Genomic DNA, 27,949 nt, shown 5'->3' with positions numbered 1-27,949 from the left:
GCCAGCATATGTGAAACTACAGCAGGCTAATTTGTTAGCTTGCAGATGAGGTAAAATCTCTAACTCTTCACATATCTTGATAGTATCATGGGAGAATTTCTCAAAACTTTAAGGAACTGAAATGTGTTATGCTATTTAACAAAGAAAAAAAGAAAATCTTATTTCATTGAAAAAATCTTGTAAATCTCTAATACCAATATCTTGAACAAAGTATAAAACAGACCAAAAGATGTTCAGTATTAAATGGTTGCAAATTGAATCAAGTGATGTATTATAGTTTAAAAAAAATAACCAATTAGGTATACTTAAGAATGCAGTCTGGTATTTGGAAACTCATACTATAGTTACTCTAATTGACTAAAAGAGAATAATCATATATTTATGCTATTACTCTGCAGTGGGGGGCAGGGAAGAATTTCAAAAGTGGCACTCCCACTAGGAAATTAATATTACCTGGAAGAATCATACATCCAAAGTGTGTTCATAGAGTATTATCAAAACAATGCTACAAATACCAATGTATAGAAAAATGAAATGGATTATGGCCAAATGATTTTACTAGATGCCTCTAGGTAGTTGGAGGAAAAAAAAAAAAAACTAAAAAAAATGGTGATTGCCAGTTAAAAAATAAAAAGCCTATTCAAACTTCAAATATAGTGCTTTAATGTAGTGTTAGTAGAAATTCTGGGACATATCTTTAAGATTTAATATGATGCTGAAGAGACATGCTAAAAGAAGAGAGGCTTCTTCCTTGTTTAATGGATCATGCTCTAAGCAAACATCCAAAATACATTAAATTTATATTTGGTAATCATTTATATCTATGCCACATCTTTCCCTTACATTCTAGAGTTACTCTCTCCTGATTTCTATGTACCTACAATCATTGCAGCACCGGGTCTGTGGAAAAACTTCAAATGTTCCCTATTATGAAATTAGTACTCTTTTGCTACCAGTCCTCAAATTAAAATGTTAATTCCTCAAAGAGCCATAGATTTGACAAGTTGTTTTTAAAAAGCAATATGATGAATCTAATTAGTATTATTGCATGTGACTGATGCTTACTCCTATCCATATTGTTAAAAATATTATGCAAACCATGTTCCTAATTTTTTAAAATTCCATATTATTTTAAGATCTTTTGGTGGCAAGAAAATAGCACTAGGGCAAATTATTCTTGCCTAGGAGGTTCACTGGTCAGTTCTTCTAAATGTTTCCAGGTTTTCACATATTCATTTCTCACTATTAAGACCACAGAATATGTAATGTTTTTAATTTTATTTTAATCATACCTAATATATCAAGTCAGTGGGCCAACGACACAATTTATTGTATGTAACTTGTGCATTGTTACTATATTCAAGTTTGTTTTTCACATCTTCCATCTTTCTACTGATTGCATCTTTAAAATTGAGGCTAACATTTTGGTCATCCAACAAATGTTGGATGTCAAAATGTTGAGTGCCCTAAACATAGTATTCATAAGCTAGTTGTGTGAGTGAAGAAGTGATGAGTGGACAATAGGAGAATAATTTTTAAAATTTTAATAATCTTTGAAATTAGTTCAGAGATTAAATTTGTTTCTGATTTTTACTATTGCTGTACCTGGCTGTCTAATGAGGCAGTGAATCACTACCTCTGTATTAAGCTAGGAATTTTCCACATGAAAGGGTCAAGATATGATTTAATAGCTAAGTATGAGACTGTTATAAGTATTGCCTGAGAGTAAAAGATATGAAGCAAAATAAAAACGAATAAACTCTATGAAGTATTGGGAGACTGTCTTTTAGAACTCAATTTGGAAATTGTTTCATCTGCCAAAGATCCAATGTAATCTATTATGCTCTTCTCATATCATATCCTAAGTTCTAGAAAGGAGAACAAGGTTTTAGAAAGGGTACTAGAGAAAGGCACTGACATAGAAAAGCAATGGAACTTCTAGGGAAGGCTAATAATAAATTAAAATTAAATATTAAAATACCTGAAACTCTGGTTTTGTTGGGATCTTTCCAGTACCAAAATGAAGATCAGTAGCTAGAGCTATAGTACTTTGATGAATACGCTATATTTAAATTTTAAACTTAATTGCATTTGCAAATTATAGGTAGTTAATAAAAACATTTAACATTTAAAAAATCTTTCATTTAAAGATATCTGATATGGAACTACCTACCAAAAAAGGTTGATTTTAACTCCAGAACCACATTGCATGCTATCTAAAGTTTTTATGTATTTTTTCTTAAGCCATTTTATTGGCTGTTTGTATTTCTAATTCTATGTCATGTCTTCTTACATCCCCAGTTAATTGTACTGTGGCCTTTATAGACTTTTATTAAACAATTCCTTCAGATTATCCATAATTGTGATCAATTCTTTTGCCCCCAGGGGACAGCCCAGATTAGTAATACCACATTTATAATGATGTCTAATGATACTTGTTTCTTTATGGGAATGCTTCATATTACATACATACTTACAAATTTTTATCTCATCCAATTTCTAAACACGGATGAGACTCGTTTTCTATGAAAAATCACATTGCCTTTCTACTATTTAATGCCAATAACTGATCATAATCATAAATAGTGTCACTAATAATGAGATATATCAATTTCTAAACTGTGCATGTTCAAGCTGTATGCTTCTGGTCACAGAGAGTAAATGTATAACAAAGAGCTATCCAAGAGCTGCCAAGAGACAATTTCAAATAGATTAAAGGTTACTTGAGAAGTATTATTCAGATATTTAGCAGAATCCTTAATTGCTAGAAAGCAATAGACAATTCAATCATTTTCATCTAGAGGGAACAGACTGGAGGGCTAATTTCTCACGTATTATCAAGGAGAGAGAGAGAGAATGAGAAAGGGAAAAAAGGGAGAGATTCAGTTTTTGCATGCAACATGAGTATTCAACTAAAGTATCAGGGGGGCACAATATGGAAACTATCTGTGAAATGCTCCTGCTTTCAGGCATTATCATGCATGTGGACAGCAAAATTACCAAAAAAAGCATATGTTCATCCATTTATTCATTCAGTCATTCAATGAGTATTCACTCAGTGCCTCCCTTGTGCCAGGCATAGTTCTAACCTTTTAGGATACAGAGAAGAATGTGACAGAAAATCTCCTGTCCACACTCACAATACATTAGTATTGCAAGATACAGGCAGACAACAAACAAGTAAAAACAAATGAACAAAACAAGTTCAGACAGAGACTGGTACTAAAGACAAAACAGAAAGCCATGTGATGAGACAAGTGGCTGGAGGTAGGTACATTTCAGAATGGAAGGCAGAGACAAAATTCTGGCTGGAAAAAATACAAATCTCCATTTCTGAGAGGATAGTTATACAGGATTTTTTCTTTGTCTCTCTCCTGCTGACCATATTTTGCCATTTCACTAATTATTATTGTTTCATTAAAGTGCTGAAATGCCAGTCAATAAATGATTATTGAGATCCCACTGTGTTCTCAGCACCAGTACGATTGGAAAATGTGGTTGAATTCAAACAGCTAATTCTACTGCTGTGATAAAATATGAGGTAGAGAATGATGTTTAAATCAGTAAATAACTTAAGCCTTCTCTTTTTTGAGGGGTGCATTTGAGTCTAAACCTCCCCAGTTCGTCCATATATCACAAATCTTGAGATTTTTGCTCTCAATGATTCAGGAACTTCTGCAGGAGAAGGCATCATTTATTTCCACTAGATGGCACCAATTATTTTCATATTTTTTAGGGCCCCCACCCCCACAAATACCCTTTTTGTATGTAATGGCCATATTTAAAATGTTAGAATATTAGTTAACACTATTATTTAAAAATTGGTTTTTTTATTAATACTTTTCTATAGAAGGATCACAGAAATAGCACTAAAAATGCTGTTAATTAACCAACATACGTGTTTAATGTATATTTGCTCCAATTTTAAAAAATGAATCAATGTCTTTGAAAATGAAAAAAAGGACAATAGTAATTGAGTATATGAATATATATAATAGTTGAATATATAAATATCAAAATCAAAAAAGCTTATAAAAGTATATTATGTTATTACATATATCTTTAAAGGTTTTGCAGAAAATAGTTTTAATAAGATGTAGCAGAATTCTTTATTTTTTAGGAGTAATTTCCCATTGTATCTCTCAAGAATAAGCAATTTTAATATATATATACTGAAAACACCATAGTATTCATTATTACAATTAAATGTAACAAAAACTAATCCAAAATATAAAACAAGGATAGGAATCACTTAACTAAATATATATCATTTACTCATGTTCTATAAGAAATTTAATATGTATAGCTTTATAAAACTTAAACTTCAAATCTAAAAAATATTACGATTTCTGTTTCTAACTAGCAGGTTTACAGTGCAATTAAAACCCATGCAAAAATTTTCTACAGGAAAAGATCATGAAATATTCTTTTAAAAGGAGTTGATAAACATTTAGAGTGTGTTTATTCAGAAACAAAATTTTACTATTCTTATATCTCCCACTAAAAACATAAAAGTGGGTCTGGAATAAACATACTTCTAAACCAGTAGACTTCAAAATAAACAAGTATAGAAGGTCTCTGACAATGGTTCCACTCATGAATTTTAAAATTTTATGACGCAAAAGCTATATGCATTCAGTACTTCAAATTTTGAATTTTTATTGTTTCCCAGCCTAGTAGTATGGGGTAGGATACTCTCCCACGATGTTGGGCAGTGGCAGTAAACCTCAGCCTGAAGTCAGCCGTGGTGTGATCATGAGGGTAAACAACTGATACACTTAAAACCATCCTGTACCCACACTATTCTGTTTTTCACTTTCAGCTCAGTAGTCAATAAATTATATGAAATATTCAACACTTTATTATAATATAGGCTTTGTGTTAGATGATTTTGCCCAACAGCAGGCTAATGTAAGTGTTCTGAGCACATTTAGGGTAGGCTAGGCTAAGCTATGATGCTGGGTATGTTAAGTATATTAAATGCATTTTGACAATATTTTCAACTCCCAATTAGTTTACTGGAATATAACTTCCTCACAAGTCAAGGAAGGTCTGTAACAACAAAATGAGAGTGCATGTAAGATGCACCAAAAAGTACAATATAGTGTGTGAAGACTATATTTACTTATAAGAAAAAATAAGAAGTGACATGCTTATTATGCTAAGAGATTTACTTTTAAAATTTAAACATCTTTGCTACTTTAAGATGAAAAATGGGTGCCTCAAACTAGCTGCTAATTGCACTATCACTGTATTTCTTTCATTCTAAGACAGGCCAAAAATAATACTCACTTTAATATCTGCCAGAGTTTTTTGCCTCATGGTAATGAGTGTTCGATACCTCTGTTCTTCCTCATAAAGTCTCTCTTCATAGATTTTTTTCTCACTTACAAGATGATCAAACACAGCTTGAGCATGTTCCTTTTTGTATCTCATAGTTACAAATTGGTTCCTACAAAGAAACAAATGTATTTGCCACTAATCAATTCCTATTTTATTTTTTAAAATACATTTGTGATACATTTTAAAAGAGCCAATATTGCAAAGTCTTAGAACTGAAGGGTTTGGGAAAAATTCCCTAATCCTTTCTATAGATCTACCTCCACAGAGCTACTTCTAAATGATCCAGTTGGAAGGAAATCTCTGGAGAAATTTAGTATATTCTCTTGGTTGCCTACCCAGCATGTTTCTATTTTGTTGTCATTCCAAAAGAACCCCTCCTCCATGCAGCATATAACACCAACAATACATTCTAAATAGGTTAAACCAACTAGCAAGTGGCTAATTATTTAGGAGTGAACATACATATTAATTTAGCCTAATAAGATGAAAGACAAGGACCTAATTCTATGTAGAAAAGGCTCAACATCTACTAAATGTGAAGGTCATGTTTTCAAGCTTTATATCAATGGACATAGTGGAAAGAGAAAAAAATGAGTACCTAATGTTGAGCTGCTAAATCAACCAGCTCTGCAGCTTACTCTACCCAAGAGCCCCTATTATATAAGATGACACATTTCCCTACTGTTTAGTTCAAGCTGTTGTGTTAATATTTGTTTATGTGTGCATGTGCATGTGTGTGTATATTTTGGCATCTGTAACTAAGTATATTCTGACACAGAGGTTAAATGATTTTTATTCAAATAAGGAACAACACAGGTAGAAAAAAAAATCAAAAAGTGGTTAAAACAACACTGAAAACAAATACACTTAAGAAATAATTGCCAGAGTTGATCACTAACACAGAATGCAGAATAAATAGAGCTGCAAAAGCTCACCACAGTTTTATGTTACCCATATTTGTTTTTATCTTTGCTGGTATAGAAAAGTGAATCATTTGCAGTTAGCTAAAAAGGCAGCAGGACTAAAGTTTTCGAGGAGCTGAAATGTTAAAGTGCTTTGAATATAATATCTCATTTAATACAACAACCTTATAAAAGAATAATAATTACAGTGATTTACAGATGAGGAAACTAAACTTCACCATGATTAGCTTATATAAGCCCACTAGTAAATACAGAACCAGAATGCCAGTCCAGTTTTGTCTTACTCTGTTTGATTCAGCAGCTCAACACTAAATAATCTTTTTTTTTCAAAGGACGGCTACCACTTTTTTTTTTTTAAGATTTTATTTATTCACTCATGAGAGACACACAGAGAGGCAGAGACACAGGCAGAGGGAGAAGCAGGCTCCATCCAGGAAGCCCGACGTGGGACTCGAACCCAGGTCCCCAGGATCACGCCCTGGGCCAAAGGCAACACTAAACCGCTGAGCCACCTGGGCTGCCCTCTCTTTCTCTACTATAGCTGTTACCAGAAATTTGAAATTTGAGAACAACTCTTTTGTTCACATTTTTAGATGTGAGCCTCTCCTTTCAAATAGAACAAGGTCAAAAACTAAAAGACAACCTATAGAATGGGAGAAGATATTTGCCAATGACATATCAGATAAAGGGCTAGTATCCAAGATCTATAAAAAATATTAAATTTATTAAACTCAACAGCAAAGAAACAATCCAATCATGAAATGGGCAAAAGACATGAACAGAAATCTCACAGAGGAAGACATAGACATGGCCAACAAGCACTTGAGAAAATGCTCCACATCACTGGCCATCAGGGAAATACAAATCAAAACCACAATGAGATACCACCTTACACCAGTGAGAATGGTGATAATTAACAAGACAGGAAATAACAAATGTTGGAGAGGCTGTGGAGAAAGGGGAACCCTCTTGCACTGTTGGTGGGAATGTGAACTGTTGCAGCCACTCTGGAAAACTGTGTGGAGGTTCCTCAAAATGTTAAAAACAGAACTACCCTAAGACCCAGCAATTGAACTGTTGGGGATTTACCCCAAAGATACAGATGCCGGGAAACGCTGGGAAACCTGCACCCCAATGTTCACAGCAGCAATGTCCACAATAGCCAAACTGTGGAAGGAGCCTCGGTGTCCATTGAAAGATGAATGGATAAAGAAGCTGTGGTCTATGTATACAATGGAATATTACTCAGCCATTAGAAACGACAAATACCCACCATTTGCTTTGATGTGGATGGTACTGGAGGGTATTATGCTGAGTGAAGTAAGTCAATCGAAGAAGGACAAACATTATATAGTCTCATTCATTTGAGGAATATAAAAAATAGTGAAAGGGAATAAAGGGAAAGGAGAGAAAATGAGTGGGAAATATCAGTGAGGGTGACAGAACATGAGAGACTCCTAACTCTGGGAAATGAACAAGGGGTAGGGGAATGGAGGTGGGCGGGGGGTAGGGGTGACTGGCTGATGGGCACTGAGGGGAGCACTTGACGATGAGCACTGGGTGTTATGCTATATGTTGGCAAATCGAACTCCAATAAAAAATATACAAATAAAATAAAATAAAAATTCTAAAAACAAAACAACAACAACAAAAAAAACCCAAACCAAAAACAAATAGAATAAGGTCTTCCCTTTAATCTGTGTTGCCCATGTTTTTTCCACTTCATCACTCATATCAAAACATCCAAAATTCTTATGCGGTATCCTATATAGATATTCACTAGTATCAATATTAGGAAACCTGGAAACCATGAAATTCACATGGGGAAGAGCTGGTGTGGCCAGAGCCAAAAAAGTTGCTCATAGTTGCTCCCTGCTATCATTGTATCTTGACCACATATATTTTGTTCACTATGCTAAGCATTTTGATATTGGATTACATTCAATACTGCATTTTTATTAGTTAATTATATATATGTACCCACATATACATTATATAGACTATATATGCATATCTCTGCATGAAAATAGTGTTTCCAAAAAAAAAAAAAAAGAAAAGAAAAGAAAATAGCGTTTCCTTTCTCATAGTGATAAAAAGAAAAAATTCTGAAGTCCTATGGGTCAGGGTTTAAATTCTTTTACAATTGTAAAAATTAGAGTCAAGAACAGCTATTATTCTGAACCCCACATTTTAATAGTTTTGTATATGTAAGTTTGTATTTCTAAAATTATCTTTAGATACTTGAAGTTACACCTTCCCATTTGTTGTTTCTGTCCTTGTTGGTGTCTGGCACTAGATGCACTCTCAATAAATAATGATTAACTTGATACAATCACCTATTGAAAATACCAGTAGATTATTTGCAATAATCTTCCTTTCCAATTCTCATTTAGGAAGTCCATGTGCACAGTTGCAAAAGTACACACTTTGGAACAAGATGGACCTAAACTGGAGCTGGTTCTACCACTGATTAGCTGTACAATGACAATCACTTAATTTCCCTGAGCTTGTATTTCCTCAGTATTCATATGAGAATGTTATTACATAATTTAAAATTTTGCTGTGAGAATTGGATAAGATAAGGTACACAGATTGCCCACAAGGTGCTTGGTACATTAGGAAGTCAATCAACGGTAACTTTAAATATTATTTGACATTATCCATCATCATTGTTAATTAAAAGATCTATAAACATTGTCACAGCATCAGCTATTCTTTTTCTCTTTTTCCTGTGAGAAGGCAGTTTTGTCAAGTTGGGAGAGGGAACTGATTCACTGGGACACGATAACCACTCTTGTTCCAAAGGCAATATAATCTAGCCACAGAATAGAAGAAAATATTAGAACTGAAATGATAAGAATTCTGAAGAAAAGAAATTCACTAGCTCCTAAACGAAATCTTTATAAGTTTAGTGTGAATTATATAATCTTAGATTTATACCACTGAATCTCAAAATATTCTTACAGATGTTAAATAACATGAATAAATATCTTTCGAAGTAAACATAATTCCTTGTTATTTACATGATACACTGAATATGATTTTGTGTTTTTTAGATAAAGTTGTATGATCATTTGAACATAAGTTTTTACCCTATAGTAGTAACAGCTAAATAAATCCTTATTGAGTGCACTGACTTCATTTTATCATAGTGTAAGATAATCAAGTTGCGCATAACTGTTTTTCTGGCATTTTATCCCTCAAGTGCTATGATTTTGCTAATGCTGTGTTAGCCTTATTTAAATCAAACTATAATTCCTAAATGTGAACACTGCATATCTTCCAGAAGTCCTTCAAGCTCTGTTCTCAATGTATTACAAAATAGAGAATAAGAACCAAAAAGGGGGCACCTGAGTGGCTCAGTGGTTGAGCATCTGCCTTTGGCTCAGGTCATGATCCCAGGATCCTGGATTCAAGTCCCACATCAGGCTCCCTACAGGGAGCCTGCTTTTCTCTCTGCTCTCCTCTGTGTCTCTCATGAATAAATAAATACAATCTTTAAAAAAAAAAAAAAGAACCAAAAAGCCATAAAGGAAGAGTATGTAAATTCTAAGTGAGGGTTTATGGAGAGTGAAAAACCTTACTAACCCTTGTCAGGTATGCCCCTGGCTAATAAAGAAACTGAATAAGAGGTTTCTGAAGACAATAAATATGAACAAATTACATGAGATTTTGCAGACTATTTCTAAAGGCTTACTTCAAAACTTACTAAAAAGGTTGGGTGAAAAACTATGTATTATTAACCATGTCATGTGAGTGAGAAATACTGAAATTAGTGGGAACAATTAAGAATAAACCTTAAAGAAATTTGGTCTTATTTCTTTTATAGATAATACGTTGAACATCTAATATTTTAATTACTTTTATAAAATTTAAGTACTTACTTTAAACTCTCAAGTGTCTGAGCAAAAATATCCTTTTCTTTCTCTTTTTCTTTTAAGTTCTTATTCAATTGAACTATTTTTGCATGATAAATCATTGTTTTACTTTTAGTGGTCTCTATTTCTTTGAAAATTATTGAGCGTTTTTCCTGAAAAATAAATTCAAAGATGTTTTATTATAAATACTAGAATTTTCAAATCCTTGCAATTTAAGGACATAATTACATTTGGCCATGTGAATAATAAAAAAGCAAATAGTATCTTCTTATCAGTGTAAGTAACAACTTAGGTTTATGTTCTTTCTCTTCTCCATAGTTACATCTGATAAGATCTTCTAAAAGATTACGTACAACTAACTATATAGTTAGTCTCTCTCCTTAGTCTCCCTTTTCTCCTTCTCCTCTGCGCTGTCTCCCCCTTCACATACCCCAATACATGCACATCTTAAAGGCATGTCCTTTCAAAATAAACATGTGGTTGCTGTTTTTCAAACTTGTACATTGAAGGTGGGCAAGGATATACATTGTCCTGATTTTTCAAACAAAAGAAGTTGACGTTTAATACCAATACACTTTTCCAAGGCTGGCCTGTACAATTCCAGACCGAAGATTTGATTTTGCATCTATTTTTTGCATGATCCCTTCATGACTGTTGATATTTATATTGACTGAATAATTTACTGACTGGATGACTGACTTACTGAATGTTGTTCCCCACTTCTGGCATTGCTTCTAATTAGTACTACTCTCCCAGCTGATTTCAGATCTCAACTGCTCTCTCTGCTCCCATTTTCTTCCCTTTTCCCCCATTTGCTCCCTTATTCTTTCACTACTCTTATAGACTTTACTAAGAAAGGCTAATCTTTTATATTTATTTTTTATAAAAATCTCCTAGGGCAGCCCTGGTGGCTCAGCGGTTTAGCACCGCCTTCAGCCCAGGGCATGATCCTGGACACCTGGGATCGTGTCCCGCATCGGGTTCACTGCATGGAGCCTGCTGCTTTTCCCTCTGCCTGTGTCTCTCTCTGCCTCTCTTTCTCTCGCTGTCTCTCATGAATAAATAAATAAATCTAAAAAAAAATCTGTCTATGACTTTCAACACTGGATACTCTATTTGGATTTTCATACCCTCCGTTTCTTTCTTTTTCTGAAAGTTCTGGAATCAGTCTACTGATAAATGAAAATTGTGGGTTTGTTTTTGTTTGTTTTTAATACCTGAGTGTAGCTGAAAGATGGCTGACTAAGATCCTTCAATGTGACCAGTCTGCTGGTTATATTATATAATATAACTGCTGGTTATATTATATTATTACTGAGAGAAAAGTCAACACCCCCTAAAAAGTGTGAAGATGTACAAGTATGGAATAAAGTAAGTAGGTAGGAGTTAAAGAAGATAGGCAACTCTGAGTACAGCAATGCTATCACTAAACTTGACTTTTGAGTCAGATTCCATAATTCACACCTTAATCTTGAATGAAGGTCTCACAGAAAACTGAGAAGACCTCAGAAGCAATGGTATCAACAACTTAGAGCATACCTGCCAATTCAGTGGTGCTGAATCTGGTGTCAGAAAACTCTATACTAAAGGAAAGAAAGAGACACACACTTCCTGCAGACAGGAATGAAAAGAAAAAAAAAATGGCATTTTGGAACTGTAATAGGTACCATCAGTGAGTTCCGATAAATATGGATAGCATATCCCCTTCCATGGCATCAAAAATAACAGAAACTTCACTATAATGAGATGAGTCTAAAGAGAAGCTGTTAAATGTTGCATGTCAATCAGGAGTACAAATATACACGTCTCTATTGAGTAAAAGTTTGGGGACCTCCCCCGCCAGAGCCATTTGTAAGTCTTTTGATAAATGCTGAAATGCCACCAGAGCAAATGGGAAGAAAGGCATAAAACAGTACTTTTATAATCGGCAACTATTTGGCTTATTTTTTCTCTAGCCTGGGGGACACAGGCTTCAATAATTTGAAGGCTTTCCAAACCAAGAATACTTTCATGTCCAGACCTGAAAGAGTCTAAAAATCTGAATTAGCAGTTAATTAATGTTTTAGTATACAACATTTTCCATCATTTCCTTATCTTCAAAACTTTTAAGTCACATATTTAAAAAAATCTAGGTAATACAGATTATATTCAGATTCTGAATGATTTATTTCAAATTATATTTTTAATTTTTATTTAAGATTTAATATATTTATTTTTATTATCTAAATAAGTTTAGAATCTATGCCTAAGATTTAAATTAGGATTAAAAATAGTAAAAATTCAGTAATTCATGTTTAGCTTGGCCCATGATTGAAATGCTTAGCCACAGTAAAAGATAAAAGTATCTGTCGTAAAAATTATTTGTCTTAAATTCTTAGAAGACAGAAATGGGGCCTACAGCATGGCTTGTACATCTATCAGCATAAAAACTGTTAGTAAATTCTATTAATGATGTTTAACATTATAACAGTTTGGGGTTCAACAGTATGGTGCATGAGGCATTTCTTCATCTGTGTATCACCCATCTCACTAGAGTCATCTCTTTTCACTCTTATAATAGGTGCCCTGCTCTCTGGTCATACCAAACTACCTGCAATTCCACAAACACATAGCAATATTCCATGATATCTTTGGTTTGCAAAAAGTATGCACATGTCCAAGCTAGGGGAGAGGGGCAGAAGAAGAGGGAGATAGAGAATCTCAAGTTGGCTCTATGCCCCACACAGAGCCTGATGTGGGGCTCGATCTCAAAACCCTGAGATCATGACCTGAGCTGAGATCAAGAGTCAGAGGCTTAAACGACTGACCCACCTAGGTGGCCCTACGCTTGTTCTTGTGGCTAGTGGTAGAGTATAGACAAATTGCATTTATTCTATAATTATCATTCTACTCTTATTGTGATTTTCCCTCTTTATTCATTTTTCATTACTTGTATTTTATAAATAAATTATATACCTCATCTAAATTTTATTTTATTTTACTTTTTTAAAGATTTTATTTATTTATTCGTGAGAGACACAGAGAGAGAGAGAGAGAGGCAGAGACATAGGCAGAGGGAGAAGCAGCCTCCTTGCAGGGAGCCCGATGTGGGACTCAATCCTAGGACTCCAGGATCACGCCCTGAGCAGAACGCAGGTGCCAAACTGCTGAGCCACCCAGGGATCCCCTATCATCTAAATTTTAAAACAAAATTTTATGCAAAATAGCATTCTTTCTCTTACTAATATATAATTATGTCTCTTTTAATTTTTTTTTAAATGTTTATTTATTTATGATAGTCACAGAGAGAGAAAGAGAGAGAGGCAGAAACACAGGCAGAGGGGAAAGCAGGCTCCATGCACCAGGAGCCCGACGTGGGATTCGATCCCGGGTCTTCAGGATCGCGCCCTGGGCCAAAGGCAGGCACCAAACCCCTGCGCCACCCAGGGATCCCTCTTTTAATTTTTTCCGTGGCTGTTTTTATCTTCTTTTTCTCCTTATAGATATGCTAAGTACTTTAAGTTTTTCTCACCAAAATAATTTATTGGTAACACTAAAGTATTACCTTGGCCTGTTCCATAAATTTTCCTGTAGTTTATCATCAGTCATTTATCAATAATTTATGCTTCTAAAACAACACAGAAACAAATAATAATGAAAAATATAATTCAAAAAGTATTTCAAGTAATCTGTTCTCTTTTTGCACTATTTTTTTGTTATTGAGTCTGATTTTGCTTCATTGTATCCAACGAAAGTAACCTGTATGATCTCACCAGAATAATGGAATGGTTAAGAGCACAGACTCTAATGCCAGTGCCAGATTTAGTGAATCTCAACTCCACCATTAACGAACTGTGTGAAACTGAACAAATAAATTCAAAAACAAGGCATTAGATTCTTCAACTGTAGAATGGGGATAATAATATTACAATCTCCATAGAGTAATTATGAAGTTGAAATGAGTTAATATGTCTGAGCACTTAAAATAATGTCTCGTATATAGAGAACATGCAAAATATCAGTATCTGTTCCTGTTATTATTTTCCTTGATAATTTTTATATTTTTTCTGTGGCCTGGTACAGAGCAAACTTTTTAAAAATGATATGATTATACCTCTATCTCATAGCCTACATGCTGTCTACCAACAAATCTAATTGGTATAAACTTTAAAATATATCCAGAGGATAGCAAGTTAAAGACAATGGACTATATCCACTTCCTCATATCCAGTGATTCTTTAAAAGCAGAATATTAGAGATGAGGACTTTCAGGGAGCAAATATTTATATCTTGGAAAAAGCTCTGAGTTCTTTGATATATGACCATTTGTTCATGTTGCCGATACACGAGATTGAGGGTAAAACTGAGATGTCGGATATTAACAGATGTTTCTGTCTGTATACTGGGTCTCATCTGTAGAAACATTGTTCTATTTAATACAATACAAATTCCTACCTCTATTTAGTAGGAGAGATTAACAGGAGGACGTACTAGTACAATGGAAAAAGAGAAAAAAATGAAGACAGAGAAACTGTGTGGGTGTGCATGAGTGTATGTTATAGAAACTACTTAGTGCAACCAATTAGAAATGAGAGGCATCCACCTAAAATAAATTTGCTTGAGCAGTTTTCATTGACATAAAGAAGCTGAAAATCCATAATTGTTTTTTATATTAAAATTTTACCCCAGTTTCTGTTATTGCATCACGTGTTTTCTTCCCCTTTCTTCGCAATTTTTTCTTTGTTCTTTCCACATTTCTTTTAACATAGTCTCTCCTCTCAGTTATATCATTTAACATCTAGAAGACATTTAGAAATTAACATGAGCAGCATTTATAATCCAATTACCCTGGCTTAGACCAAATGGCTCCCAAGTAACTATTTTATTAATAACAATATATATTTTGGTATAAAGGAAAAGGACCACCACACATGAATTATAAAAACATATTATGATATCCACATCCCAATATTCCATTTGAATTACTTGAGAAAACCAACATGTAGTCAATTTTAGCTAAGTAACAAAAACTAACAAACTCACATAGCAACTAAGTTTTTAATATGATATTTAAAATATCTTAACCAAAATTAAAACTCCAAATACAAATTGTCAGTAATCATTACCAAAAATACATAAAAATCTATTATTTTCAAGTTTGTGTTAAATTGATAGTTCTTACAATTTATAAACTATTAAAATATAATAAAAACAAAAATAGATTATTGAACTATAAGATGAGATAAAACAATGGCTATTATAAAATAAGGGGGAATAAAAGTCATTAATCTTTTCAGGAATTCATTATACTCAGATGATTATACTGAGGCTTTTGAAGCAATTAATAAATTTCCATCACTAATGTAAGGAGGAGCCATTATTAAAATCATTTATCTCACTAGGTGTTAGTACTGGTTATATATTCATTACATGAGCTCTAGGATAAGCAATTAAGAATCTTGAGTACAGTAGTATACTCAGAATTTGTTGTTGCCATGTTTTATGCCCTTGTACGAGTTGCTTCATGCATTTATGCCCAAGTTTTCTGCAGTCTATGATACGGATAAACTCGCCATGGCTATTTCATAGGGAGGTTTTGAAGATCAAAATAAACTATCATAATGGGAACATTTTATAAATCATGAAGTTTTTTTAATTAAAAAATACTGAAAATTACTGAAAACTAAGATTATAAAGTTACATCATCATTCACAAAGAAAAATCCTGTTGCCAAAATGGCTCAAATGAATATATGTATGTTCTCCCTGCATCTAAGGACAAGAATATATAACTCTTACCACACCCTCTACTTTTCCAAAAGACTAATGACATGATGCATACATATTTTTCTACTAAATTTTTCTTTGGGAAGGGCTAGTAATATCAGTTACTGCCATAAACTTGTTGTTTTGAAAATACTTTATTGATATTTGCTTTATTTTTCATCCTACGTGTCTTAACTTCTTCTACATACATCGAATATTTACTATAAAAATATCAAGATGCAAATATTTTATATTTGAGCAAACACAGTTTTAACATTTTCTTAATAAGCAGGAACACTTTGAATTAAATTTAACATAGTGGGCAATCACTAATAGTGTCTGGTCATAAAATATATATTTTGTTCATGCTTTTATGGCTTCCTATATGAAATCATAATATTCCAAGTAATAATGTAAAATCACATACATGATTTGTTGACCTAAATATTCCTGGAAATAAGCTTCTGGATGAATTATAAATGCTTACATCAGAATGTTCTTTGTGAGTAGTTCTGATTCTTACAGCATCTTCTTCTAGTTTAAGCAGAGGTGTCTCTAGCTCTGCCAGTGCTAGAGCATACGTTGCTCTCTTTTCCAAAAGCTCCCTCCTCTCAAGTATTTGTTCTTCTTGAATAGAATACAGTTTTTTCTGCCAGAAAAGATTTTACATAATTCATTCAGTTATTAATTACCTAAACATGGGGATTAAGGAGTGTACTTGTGATAAGCACAGGTGATATACAGACTTGCTGAATCACTATATTGTACACCTGAAGCTAATATTTTACTATATGTTAACTAACTGGAATTAAAAATTTAAAAATAAAAAAAATATTGAGTCTCAATCGTAAATCAGGCAGTAATGTTTGTTTTTTGAAAATTTAAAAAAAGTTATGCCACCATAAAAAGCAGTAAGTCTGAATATAGCATCTTTAAAAAATGCATAGTTATTGCTAGAAAAATGTGAGAAAAAAATTAATATAGACAATAAAAATCAAACATTCTTAAGTAAGTGCTGGAAGATAATAAGGCTAAGAAGCACACTAACAACAAATATTGATATATATGCAATTCCTGTAATCTAAGATCCAACGAAATCAATGAATAAGAAGTTAATGATACAATATTAAGCAGAAAGGGCTAGAAGATTATGGAATTACTGAACATATATATTCATAGAGAGAAGAAGCACTTGGCATTTTCAACATATAGAAGTAGAGAGAGTGCTTTTATATGTTTGCAAATGCCAAATTTGGGACACCTAGGTGGCTCAGTGGTTGAACATCTGCCTTTGGCCCAGGACATGATCCTGTAGTCCGGGGATCAAGTCCCACATCAGGCTCCCTGCATGTAGCCTGCTTCTCCCTCTGCCTGTGTCTCTGCCCCTCTCTCTCTGTGTTTCTCATGAATAAATAAATATTAAAAAAAAAAAAAAGGAAATGCCAAATTTCCTAACAGAAAAAAAATCACAATTTGTGTTTATTTCAAAGAAGACCAGAGGTGCAGATAACCTCAAATAAGTTTATAAAATGTTTTGCCTCTTGATTTTATTTTTGTAATTTCAAGTATTTACATATTTCTGAAAGAGGCATTCTAGAAACATGTCAAAGATCGAAACACTCAACCTTGGTTCCAGAGAATATGCAGGTGGTAGATAAAAATAAAAAAAAATTAAAATTGATTTTGCTAGCTAAAATAATTTAATTTCAAAATCTTATGTAGAAATATCATAGTATATTTTTCTTTAAGTGTTAAATAAAGAAATTCAATTGAAAGGCACTAAAAGTAAAGAAAGCATAACATCATCACAAAGCAAACTAAAGAGACACTTAGGAATAAGATCTCACTGCCCTTTTACTAGACTGGCAGAAATTCCCATTAAGCCACAAAATGAGATATGTGTATGGGAGGTCAGTTTTTTTATGCATGATCAGATACTGCTAGTCGTACACAGAGGGCAACTGTCATCAGCTAAGGAGAGAAAACTGCTGGCTTGCAAACCAAGTAGTGAAAAGATGCCTCATTACAGGCAAATTTAAAATGCTAAGTACAATGCAAATTAAAGGAAGAAGAAAATATTGAAACCAAATTAGGATTACCTGAATCATCATTCCATTAGCCACTTCACCTCGGGTGAGTCTTTTCAAGAATTCTTCTCTACCCTATATATTACCAAATTTTTAAAAAAAGGTTTTACTTATCGGATATCAAAATATTATTAAAAACAATTCCTAACACAAAATATATTTTACTTATATTATATAAAAAATATTCATTAAGAATTGAGTATTACAAAAAAACACAAAAACCAACCAACTGAACAAACAAAACTCCTTGTGTTATTTGAAGCAAAGGTAGTAAGTGACATAAGACCAAGAAATAGAATATAGAATTTCAGTTCAGTCCAGTTTATTAAACTTTATATCCATGAACTAAAATACCAAAGTAATCAAAAGGGAAAAACTTTCAATTCCTCCCTTTTAGTCTTCAATTCCTCTTTTTAAAACTATCAGTTTGTTTTTAATATTATTTTCCAGAAGGCACACAATCAATTTTGAAAACAAGACAAACACAATTTAAGTTTGAAGTTTATAAAATGTGATCATGTTCTCCTTTTGGCTAGATTTTTTTTTCTTTTTTCTTAAAAAAAAAATCATTCATTGGAAGTTAGTGGGCAAAAAATGTGGATTTAAAGTCTCCATAGTGATACTCGACATTACCACGCAACCAGAGATGCTGCCTTTTAATTATGCAATATGAATCATGTAGCTGCTAAAAACATTATCAGGATTAAATGGATACATATTATGATAAACTTAACACAAGAGAGTGTGGTCTTAGTAAAATATCAATTGAACTATTATTGACAATGTTCAAGAAGAGAGGCTGGAGAATGACAAAGAATTATAGTAGTTCTAAGAACATTTCCTAAATAAATAAATTGTTAACAAATGCGTTAGCAAATAAACAAATTGCTTTTGGTTCCTAGGTTGGGTAATTAAATTGTAAAAGTTTTAGGTCCTTTCAAACTAAAATATATGTTTTTTAAAATTTCTTTATATGAAGAGAAACTCAAGATCCACTGAAATATCATAATCACACATATTCTTATTTATAAACATCATGTTAAGGATGGAAAGTGAAACCAGGCCTATACACTGTTTTCCCGAGACTTGGGAGACAGGTGAAGTGGTAGGAAATCCAAAGACAAGTGCCTGAATCAGAACTGAAAGAAGACTGTCATTTTCATGAACGTGGCCTGCAATTCAGTTTGTGCCAGACTTTTCAGTTCCCATTACCAATTCATTATAAAGGGAGTAAAAGCCCACAACAATTGCCATTTCACAACTATTACAATAATGGATTCAACCAAGAATTATCAATAGATGCTAAATTGAAGTTGTTTTGGGGGAAACGAAGACATGCATGTTCTTAAAATATCATTCAATTGAGTACTTATTAATTACAACAGGAAAATGAACACGTCTGTTGGTCATAAAGTTAACCCATGATCAAACTTACTATCACTAGTAATGAGACAAATTTATACAATGTGCTTTGTGATGTTCCATTGACACAATATTATAACTATGTAATTTCCTGCCAAAAGTGTTTAACCTGAATCTAATCATGAGCAAACAAAAAATAAATCCATAGTGAGAGATATTCTGCAAAATAACAGGTCTAGACTCTTCAAGAAATGTCAATGTAAAAATGTCAATGTAATGAAAGACAATTTTTTTTAAATGTAGGCAACTCTTTAAAGTAGAATCAAGTTTTGAGATAAATGCAATGCATGGTGCTAAATTACATATAGAAACCAACTGAATTAGAGAAATTTGCATATGCACTATGTATTTGTGCCAGTTATCTCATTATTGCCTCTTAGCTCTAAATCCACTCTTTTAACTCTAATTTGAGATGCTAGAGCTGTATATGTAAGCAGTTTTCTTCTTCCAGCTGGAGTTAAGTTAGGCTTTATCAATAGAGGGCAGTGGAGGGGCTTATAAGGCTGCAGGCAGCAAGGTGCTTCACATCCCTGTTCTGATTCCAGTTATTTCCTTTTCTTTCTGCAGAACTGCTGCCAGCTGGTATGCAGAAAACCAATGGTGCTTACCCTGTAGCAAGGTTCTCTACCCAGAAACTCCATTTAACCTCCATCAAAATCTCTGGCAAGTGGCTTATTATGGCCATCCACTGAGACATAGCCACACTCTCTCCAGTAAGACTTTACTCTGCTTTGGGGGAAGGCAGCCCTTTTACATGCTTATTCCTTCTTTGGATACTTATCCCTGAAGGATGTGGCTGCCCTCTATACTTGCTAGTCTTAGAGTCTTATATTCTTTAGAGCAGAAGTCAGAGCAGAAGTCAACAAGCTTTCTCTGTAAAAAGTTAGTAGAAAATTTAGTCTTTGGGGACATAAAGTCTCTGTAACAACTAGTCAATTCTAGTTTGGAGAATAAAATATATCAAATGTATCAAAGATCACTTTGAAAAGCTTGAAAGAAGCCAAAGAAAAGAGGGAGCATTCTTAGATGCTGGAAAGAAAGTCACCTTTGACCTGCTACCTGGCTTTAGCAGCCAAAAACCAGAAGGTGGCAGCAAAGAGCTATTCTACTGGAAGAGACTCCTATGCTAAGACAAAGAACTGAAGAGCAATGTAACAATGCTGTGTCCAGAAACTCACACTCAGAGAGAAAAGACAAGTAAACACTAAATATAAATATATATAAGCTCAGAATCAAGGAAGTAAACAGCAGTATGCTCTTCAGTGATGGAGGGGGGCTAAGACAAAAGTTAGAGAACACAAATAATTATATAAGGTCTGAAACCAGGAACAGAAAAAAAAAAAAAAGACTTTCAAATTAAGAGTTATAATCATATAGAAAAATTTAGTAGTTCTGCAAATAACTGAGTTGGACTTAATCAGTGGGACAGAGTAGTTCTGGCTCTGCATTGTTAGAGTACTGTTTAGTGGCCAGGATTCTAACAAAAATCCAGGTAGCAGCCCAAACGGATTCTTTCTAAAAATAAACACAAAGGCACTATTTTATCTTTCTTTTTACATGAAAACATATGTTTTTTTTTTTTTTTGTAGAAACATTTTTAAATTACAAAGAGTAAAACTAAAATAACCTGAATCCTCAAACCCAGAGATATGCATTGGGACTTTCTGGTATATTCCTTTTTAGGTCCAGTATTAAAGTTGACTGCAAGAATCTATCTTACACCAATTGAATGCAAATCTTTAAGTCTTGTTTTAAGAAATAATTTTAATTAACTATACATTACAAATATATTTAGAGTTCTCTACATATAGCTGGTTTAATATCCACAAGTCAGTCAACATGATATATGAAATTAACAAAATGAAGCATAAAACCATATGATCATCTCAACAGATACAGAAAAAAACATTTGACAAAATTCAGTATCTGTTCATGATTCAAAACTCTCAACAAAGTAGGTTTAGAGGGAACATATCACATACTAAAGGCCATACAGGACAAGCCAATAGCTAACATCATACTCAATGGTGAAAAATTGAAAGCTTTTCTTTTAATATCAGGAATAAGACAAGGATGTTCACTCTAAGCACTTTTATTCAACATAGTACTGAAAGTCCTAGATGCAGCAATCAGACAAGAAAAAGTAATAAAAAGTATTCAATTAATTAAAGTAGTAAAACTGTCACTATTTGGAGATGATATGATACTATATATAGAAAACATTAAAGACTACCAAAAAATTATTAGAACTAATAAATGAATTTGCTAAAGTTGCAAGATACAAGAAAATACATAGAAATCTGTTGTGTTTCTATACATTAATAATAAAGTAGAAGAAGAAATTGAGAAGACAATCCCATTTAAAATCATACCAAAAATAATAAAATATCTAGGATATAAATTTAATCAAGGATGTGAAAGACCTATATTCTGAAAATTGTAACATTAATGAAAGAAAATGAAGATAACACAAATGACATGATATATCATGCTCATGAATTGGAAAAATTAATATTGTTAAAATATCTATACTACCCAAAATTACTAATCTATAGATTCAATGCAATCCCTATCAAAATACCAATAGGATTTTTCACAGAACTAGAACAAATAATCCTAAAATTTGCATGGAATAATAAAAGAGCCTGGTAGCCAAAGCAAGCTTGACAAAGAACAAAGCTAGAGTTGTCATAATATACTACAAAGCTCTAGTAATCAAAACAATTTGGTATTGGTACAAAAACAGACACACTGATCAGTGGAACAGAATACAGAGTGCAGAAATAAACCCATGATTATATGGTCAATTAATATATGACAAAGGAGGCAAGAATATGCAATAAGGAAAAGACTGTTTATTCAATAAATGATGCTGGCTAGTGGAATTTAAAACAAGCAAACAAACAGGCAAAAAGAAACAAATTTATAAATATAGGGAACAAACTGGTAGCTGCCAGAGGGGGAGAAACATAGGCAGATGTGAGAAATAGGTGAAAGGAATTAAGAGGTACAAACTTCCAGTTGTAAAATAAATAAGTCATGGAGATGAAAAGTAGAGCAAGGGGAATATAATTATTAATATTGTAATAACATTGTATGGTAACAGACAGTAACTACATTTATTGTGGTCAGCACTGAGTGATGTATAGAATTTTGAATCACTATGTCATGCACCTGAAACTAATATGATATTATATGTTGACTATATTTCAATAATAAAAAAATTTCAATAATAAAAAGTTTAAAAAATAGATAAAGCTTTTAAATATATTAATATATTACTTTGCAGAAACGTTCTACCAAGTTACACTGAGTACTGGTTATCATGGTTGCTATATCAGTATGTCTACAAATTTACCAAATATTAGTTTTCACATATGTAAAATTAGGATAACATTTCTTTTCCACAAAATTATTGCAGAAGTAAAAGAAAACAACGCATATAAAATAGTTTACCTGAGGCAATATTCACACAAAGCATTCAACAAATAGATATTATTACTTTCAATGTGTTGTTTAGAATCTACATATTTATCAGGAGACAGATTCCAGAATTAAATGTGCTTAAAGGAGTTCTTTAAGCAGTGCTTAAAGAGAAATTTATAGCACTAAATGCACATATTAGGAAAAAAGAAAGACCTAACACCAATAATCTAGATTTCAACCTCAGAAAACTGAAAAAGGAGAGAAAATTAAATCAAAACTAAGCAGAAGAAAAGAAATAATAAGAATTAAGAGCATAAATCAATGAAATTAGAAACAAAATCACAGAAAAAAATCAGTTAAAAATGTGAAAAGAAAATCTTTTCTTTGAAAATATCAATAAAATTGATGAGCCTGAAGCCAGACAAACTAAGAAAAAAGAGAGAGGACACAAGTTACTAATATCAGAAATGAAAAGAAATGAAAGCAGTGATCACAAACTAGTAGTAAATATTTGCAAAAGACAAATCTAGGAAAGACCTGTTCTCCAAAATATACAATGTACTCTGAAAACTCAACAGTAAGAAAAAATCTGATTAAAAAGGGGGTCAAAGACATTGGGTCACCTACCTGGCTTGACTCAGTAGAACATGGGACTCTTGATCTTGGAGCCCTGAGTTCAAGCCCCATGTTGTGTGTTGGGAATAAGTAAAAAAAGGGGAGAGGTGGCAAAAGACTTTAACACACAAATCACCAAAGACAAACAATGGCAAATAAGCATACGAAAAGATATATGTCATCAAGGAAATGTAAACTAAAAACAAAGAGTTATTACTACATGGCTATTACAATGGCCAAAATCTTGATCACTGACTATATCAACCATTGGCAAGGATTTGGAATAACAGAAACTCTCATGCATTGCTGGTAGAAATGCATAATGGTAAATCACTTTGTAAGGCACTTTGGCAGTTTCTTACAAAACTAAATATATACTAATTTTAAGATCCAGTAATCATGTTCCTTCATTCATATACAATGGAGATGAAAACTTATGTCCACATAAAAACCTGTAATGGATACTTAGAGTGCCAAAAGTTATAAAGTTAAAAGTTAAAGTTACACTTTATTTATAACTGCAAAAACTTAGAAGCAACCAAAATGCTCTTCAGTAGGTGAATGCATAACAAACTATGGTAATTCAGATATAGAATATTATTCAGTGCTAAAAAGAAATGAGTTATCAAGCCATGAAAAGACATAAAGGAAACTTGAATGCATATTAGTAAGTGAAAGAATCTAATCTGTAAAGGCTACATACTGTATATTTCAACCATATATATTTTGGAAAAGGCAAAACTATGGAGATAGTAAAATATCAGTGGTTGCCATAGCTACCATCAGTGGGAGAAGGGATGAACAGGTATGGCATTGAGGATTTTTAGAGCAGTGAAAATATTCTGTATGATACTACTATAATGGATACATATTCCTATATATGTGTTCAGAATCTAGGCATGTACACAGCAACACCAAGAGTGAACTGTGATATAAACTATAAATATCGATAATTATGATGATCCAATATAGGTTCATTATTGGTAAAAAAAAAATATGTCCCACCCTAGTGGGGGATGTTGATAATGGCAGAGGCTATAAGCATGTGTGAAGGCAAGGGGTAAATGGGAAATCACTGTTCCTTCTCTCATTGTTGCTGTGATCCTAGTAATTCCCTTTAAAAATAAAATCTAAAAGGTGATCTCAAATATGGTTATTTTGAAATTCTGAGCCTGAATGAATCTTTTTGGTTGGAGTATATGTCTACTTAGTGTCTGACTCACCAGTTTATATCAACATCAGCATCAGAAAACCTTGTCCCCAAATTCTACACAGCTACCTAAAAGCTATGCTACTTTAAGCAAACCATTTCATCCCAAAATGAACACACTAATAACATCTTCACAGTATTACGAACACTGAATTAACATGTATAGTCTAGCCTGTAATAGGCTTTCAGAAAACTATCTTCCTTTCTACTTCCTTTCTTCTTTTCTACTAAGTTCCACTTAGTTTTAGTACTATGATTTTAACCTACAACCAGAGTGGCCTGATGTTTATCTTTTCCATCAAAATTCCAGTATGTTCAAATAAAAAACCCTCCAAATTCCTGTAGCTTGCACAAAAGCCTTCTATTTAAATGTTGAGAAGTACATACTATCTGATAAAAGCTTTCAAGATTTTTCTTGTTACAATATTAAATTCTTCAGACAACCCTGAATGATTTTCTGTTCATTCCATCAATACCATAATTGAATACATATTACCCTTTTATTGATTTATTTCTCATTACTGTGGATAATTTTAGACTGGGACTTGGCTAATCATGTCTTTTCTGAATAGGCCAGCTATTGGGATTGAAGGTATGAAAAAACTGGGACAAGTCATCTGTAATAGCTGGAAGAATCTGGAAATTGCTAAATACCTTGATTGTTCAGGGTTGCTTTTAGTCTATGACTGCCGAAATCTTACTAGGCATTGGACAGGTGCATTAGTTTGAGGAAACATAATTCAGAACTTCTACTTCTAAGGTTTCAAAAGGTTCTTTCTCAAAGCTAGCTCAGAGGTGCTAATGCTATAATTTCTAGAAGATATAAATTAAGGACTAATGTCAGGTCAGAATCAACAAATATACAAAGTTATCTGCAAGAAAAACATGATGCCAAGAGTCAGAAAATTATATAGATTTGTGTCACTTAGTCAATGAAAGACATTGGAGTCATTAAAAAACAAAACTACAAACCTGCATTACTCCAGACCTGAATTATCTAAGGACTATCTAGAAATTTATTTTTAATTCATGATCACTCTGACATAGATAAACATGTGTATATCAAAGAAATTTAATGCCCTATACATTCAGCTCAGTGGAAGTGTTTAGCAATGGGGAATTATTTCCTAAAATGTGTAGTTTCTTTCTGTTGCTTCTTTCTAGCTGTGTGTCAGCTGCTACTGGGTAGGGAAAGGACCTGATTAACAGTTTCTTCAATTTTGCTTGAATAAAACCAGAGGGACACTTATATTTTGTCTTAGGTTGGCAATGCAAGTACAGTGGAGTTACATCAAAATTGCACTCAACCTATAAATTGTATATTAGGGCATCAGAAAACCTTAGAAAAAATAAATAATTCAACACATCCTTCTTAATAGATGAGTGCCTCAGGCTAGTGAAGCCATATAGGTGAAGAATTGAAGGCAGACTGTGACAGCTATGAGATAAATATATGAACAAAGGTTTCCTGTCATTTGAAAAAATTAAGGCACATTGTTAAGTGACCGAATCAGTGGTTGATATCTTCACTGATATCCTCGATAAAAAACAAAACAAAACAAAACAAAACGTAATTATTGGCCAGAGGGAAACACATACTAATGAAAAACATCTATAGTGTTATTATAGATGTTAAACCATATGTATAATCACACATTTTATATATTGAAAATAACTTTGAGGTTAATTTTTACTGCACATAATTTCTATTTCATATTAACTTTGGAACATATATGATATAAGAGACCCACTAAATAACCCATGGGAAGGGATACAGGTACAATAAGTCCATCAAACAGCTGGATTCAATGCAGGAACAAAATCCCAGTCTCTCGGTTATAGAAACATTTATTGGAAGAGAATCAAAGATTTCTATATTTAGAAAGCACAAGAGAAAGTCTTCACTGAATAAAGTGCTGTTACAAGACTTGAACACATAATATAGATTCTATATTTTACAGATAATTTTATGATAATGAGTTTCCAATGAGAAAAAGCCAAAGAAGGGGGGAGTATGGGTATGATGTGTGGTAGACAGAGGTAGCCCTAGTAAAGTGGTCCTTTATGTATGGTAATGTGAAGTTGATTTTGTTAGTGTCTATGCCAAGTGGCAAGGAGTGGATATTCATTTTATTTCTCACTTAGGAATAGACTTAAGGCCTATGAACAGTTGTGTCTACGGAAACATTGTGGTCTACTCAGTATTGCTTGGTACTCAGGAATCCAGTAATTTACAGGCCTGATGTAGGTAATCCCTTTTCTTATATTAGTAAGGGTGCAAGGGCACTTCCCAGCAATCCTTCCTATCATAGGTAGGAACTATTATAGATTAGATATTCAGGACGAGTTTAAACCAAGCACTACTCTTCTCATTAACCAGGTAGTTCAAGGTCAGTGATAGCAAAAAACAGACGTTAAGTGTTGATTAGTTACACTGAGTCCCATTCCTCTTCTAGTTATGCTGGGCCTCTGAAGAGAAATGACTTTATTCAGATTTAATGGAAGGAGTCTTTTATTTTTAAAAGACCATTATGGCTTAAATTAAAATCAAACTGTCATCAACAAATCAATAAAATTGAGGTTAATTACCATTTTTTTTACAACTAAGAAGAACACAGAGAGAGATGCAAACCTTGAATTTTCTTCTCACTTCTGCTATTTTCTCTTCTAATTCTTCTGTTTTAAATTTGGTTAGGTGGAAAACAGCACCAAGCTGATAAGCTTCCTTGTATAACTGTTTAAGAAATTCATCATTTTTTGACCTTAGTTTCATCAAAGATTGGATTTCAGACTCCAATTCTGATTTTTTCCTTATACTGTAAAAAATAAAGCAAAAAGATTGATATGATTATTCAAAAAGAACATATATAGAGGCAAATACATTTAATAATAGCAAAAAAGTAACAAGGTCATATTTTATGTTGCCAAAAATATAAACAAACAGATTCTTAACTAAAATTTGAATACAAATAATATGACCCAAAATTCCATTTATTTTCCTGCTTTTCCTCTTGGCTACTCCTAATTGTCAAGCTTTGCTCAATTGCAGAAGGATAGGTGTATCAATAAGAAAGGCTTTTGGGGGGTGGGGGGACACCTTGATGGCTCAGTGGTTGAGCATCTGCCTTTGGCTCAGGGTGTGATCCTGGATTTCCCGGATCAAGTCCCACATTGGGCTCCCTGCATGGAGCCTGCTTCTCCCTCTGCCTGTGTCTCTGCCTTTTTCTCTGTCTCTGTCTCTGTCTCTCATTAATAAATAAATAAAATCTTAAAAAAACAAAAAAGAAAGGCTTGGGGCCCT

At 33.1% G+C, this 27,949-nt stretch overlaps 1 protein-coding gene across 10 annotated transcripts in view; it reads right to left on the bottom strand.

Annotated features, from left to right (window-relative positions):
* Positions 1-27,949, bottom strand: part of CCDC178 (coiled-coil domain containing 178) — a 426,023-nt gene that overhangs the window by 242,039 nt on the left and 156,035 nt on the right. For all 10 annotated transcript variants that reach the window (XR_007412090.1, XR_007412089.1, XM_025429202.3 and 7 more), the window contains 6 exons: positions 27,281-27,464; positions 17,988-18,050; positions 16,376-16,537; positions 14,808-14,921; positions 10,151-10,296; positions 5,293-5,452 (listed from right to left, as the gene is read on the bottom strand). Coding sequence is in view for 8 of the 10 variants with exons in the window: in XM_025429202.3 (XP_025284987.1) it covers positions 5,293-5,452; positions 10,151-10,296; positions 14,808-14,921; positions 16,376-16,537; positions 17,988-18,050; positions 27,281-27,464 (829 nt within the window). In the remaining 2 variants the exon portion in view is untranslated. The remainder of the gene's footprint in view (positions 1-5,292; positions 5,453-10,150; positions 10,297-14,807; positions 14,922-16,375; positions 16,538-17,987; positions 18,051-27,280; positions 27,465-27,949) is intronic.

Source organism: Canis lupus, chromosome 7 (assembly GCF_003254725.2).
Source record: "Canis lupus dingo isolate Sandy chromosome 7, ASM325472v2, whole genome shotgun sequence".
Lineage (NCBI taxonomy): Eukaryota > Metazoa > Chordata > Mammalia > Carnivora > Canidae > Canis > Canis lupus.
Note: the sequence above shows the minus strand (reverse complement) of the source record. Positions and strands in the feature narration are given on the sequence as shown.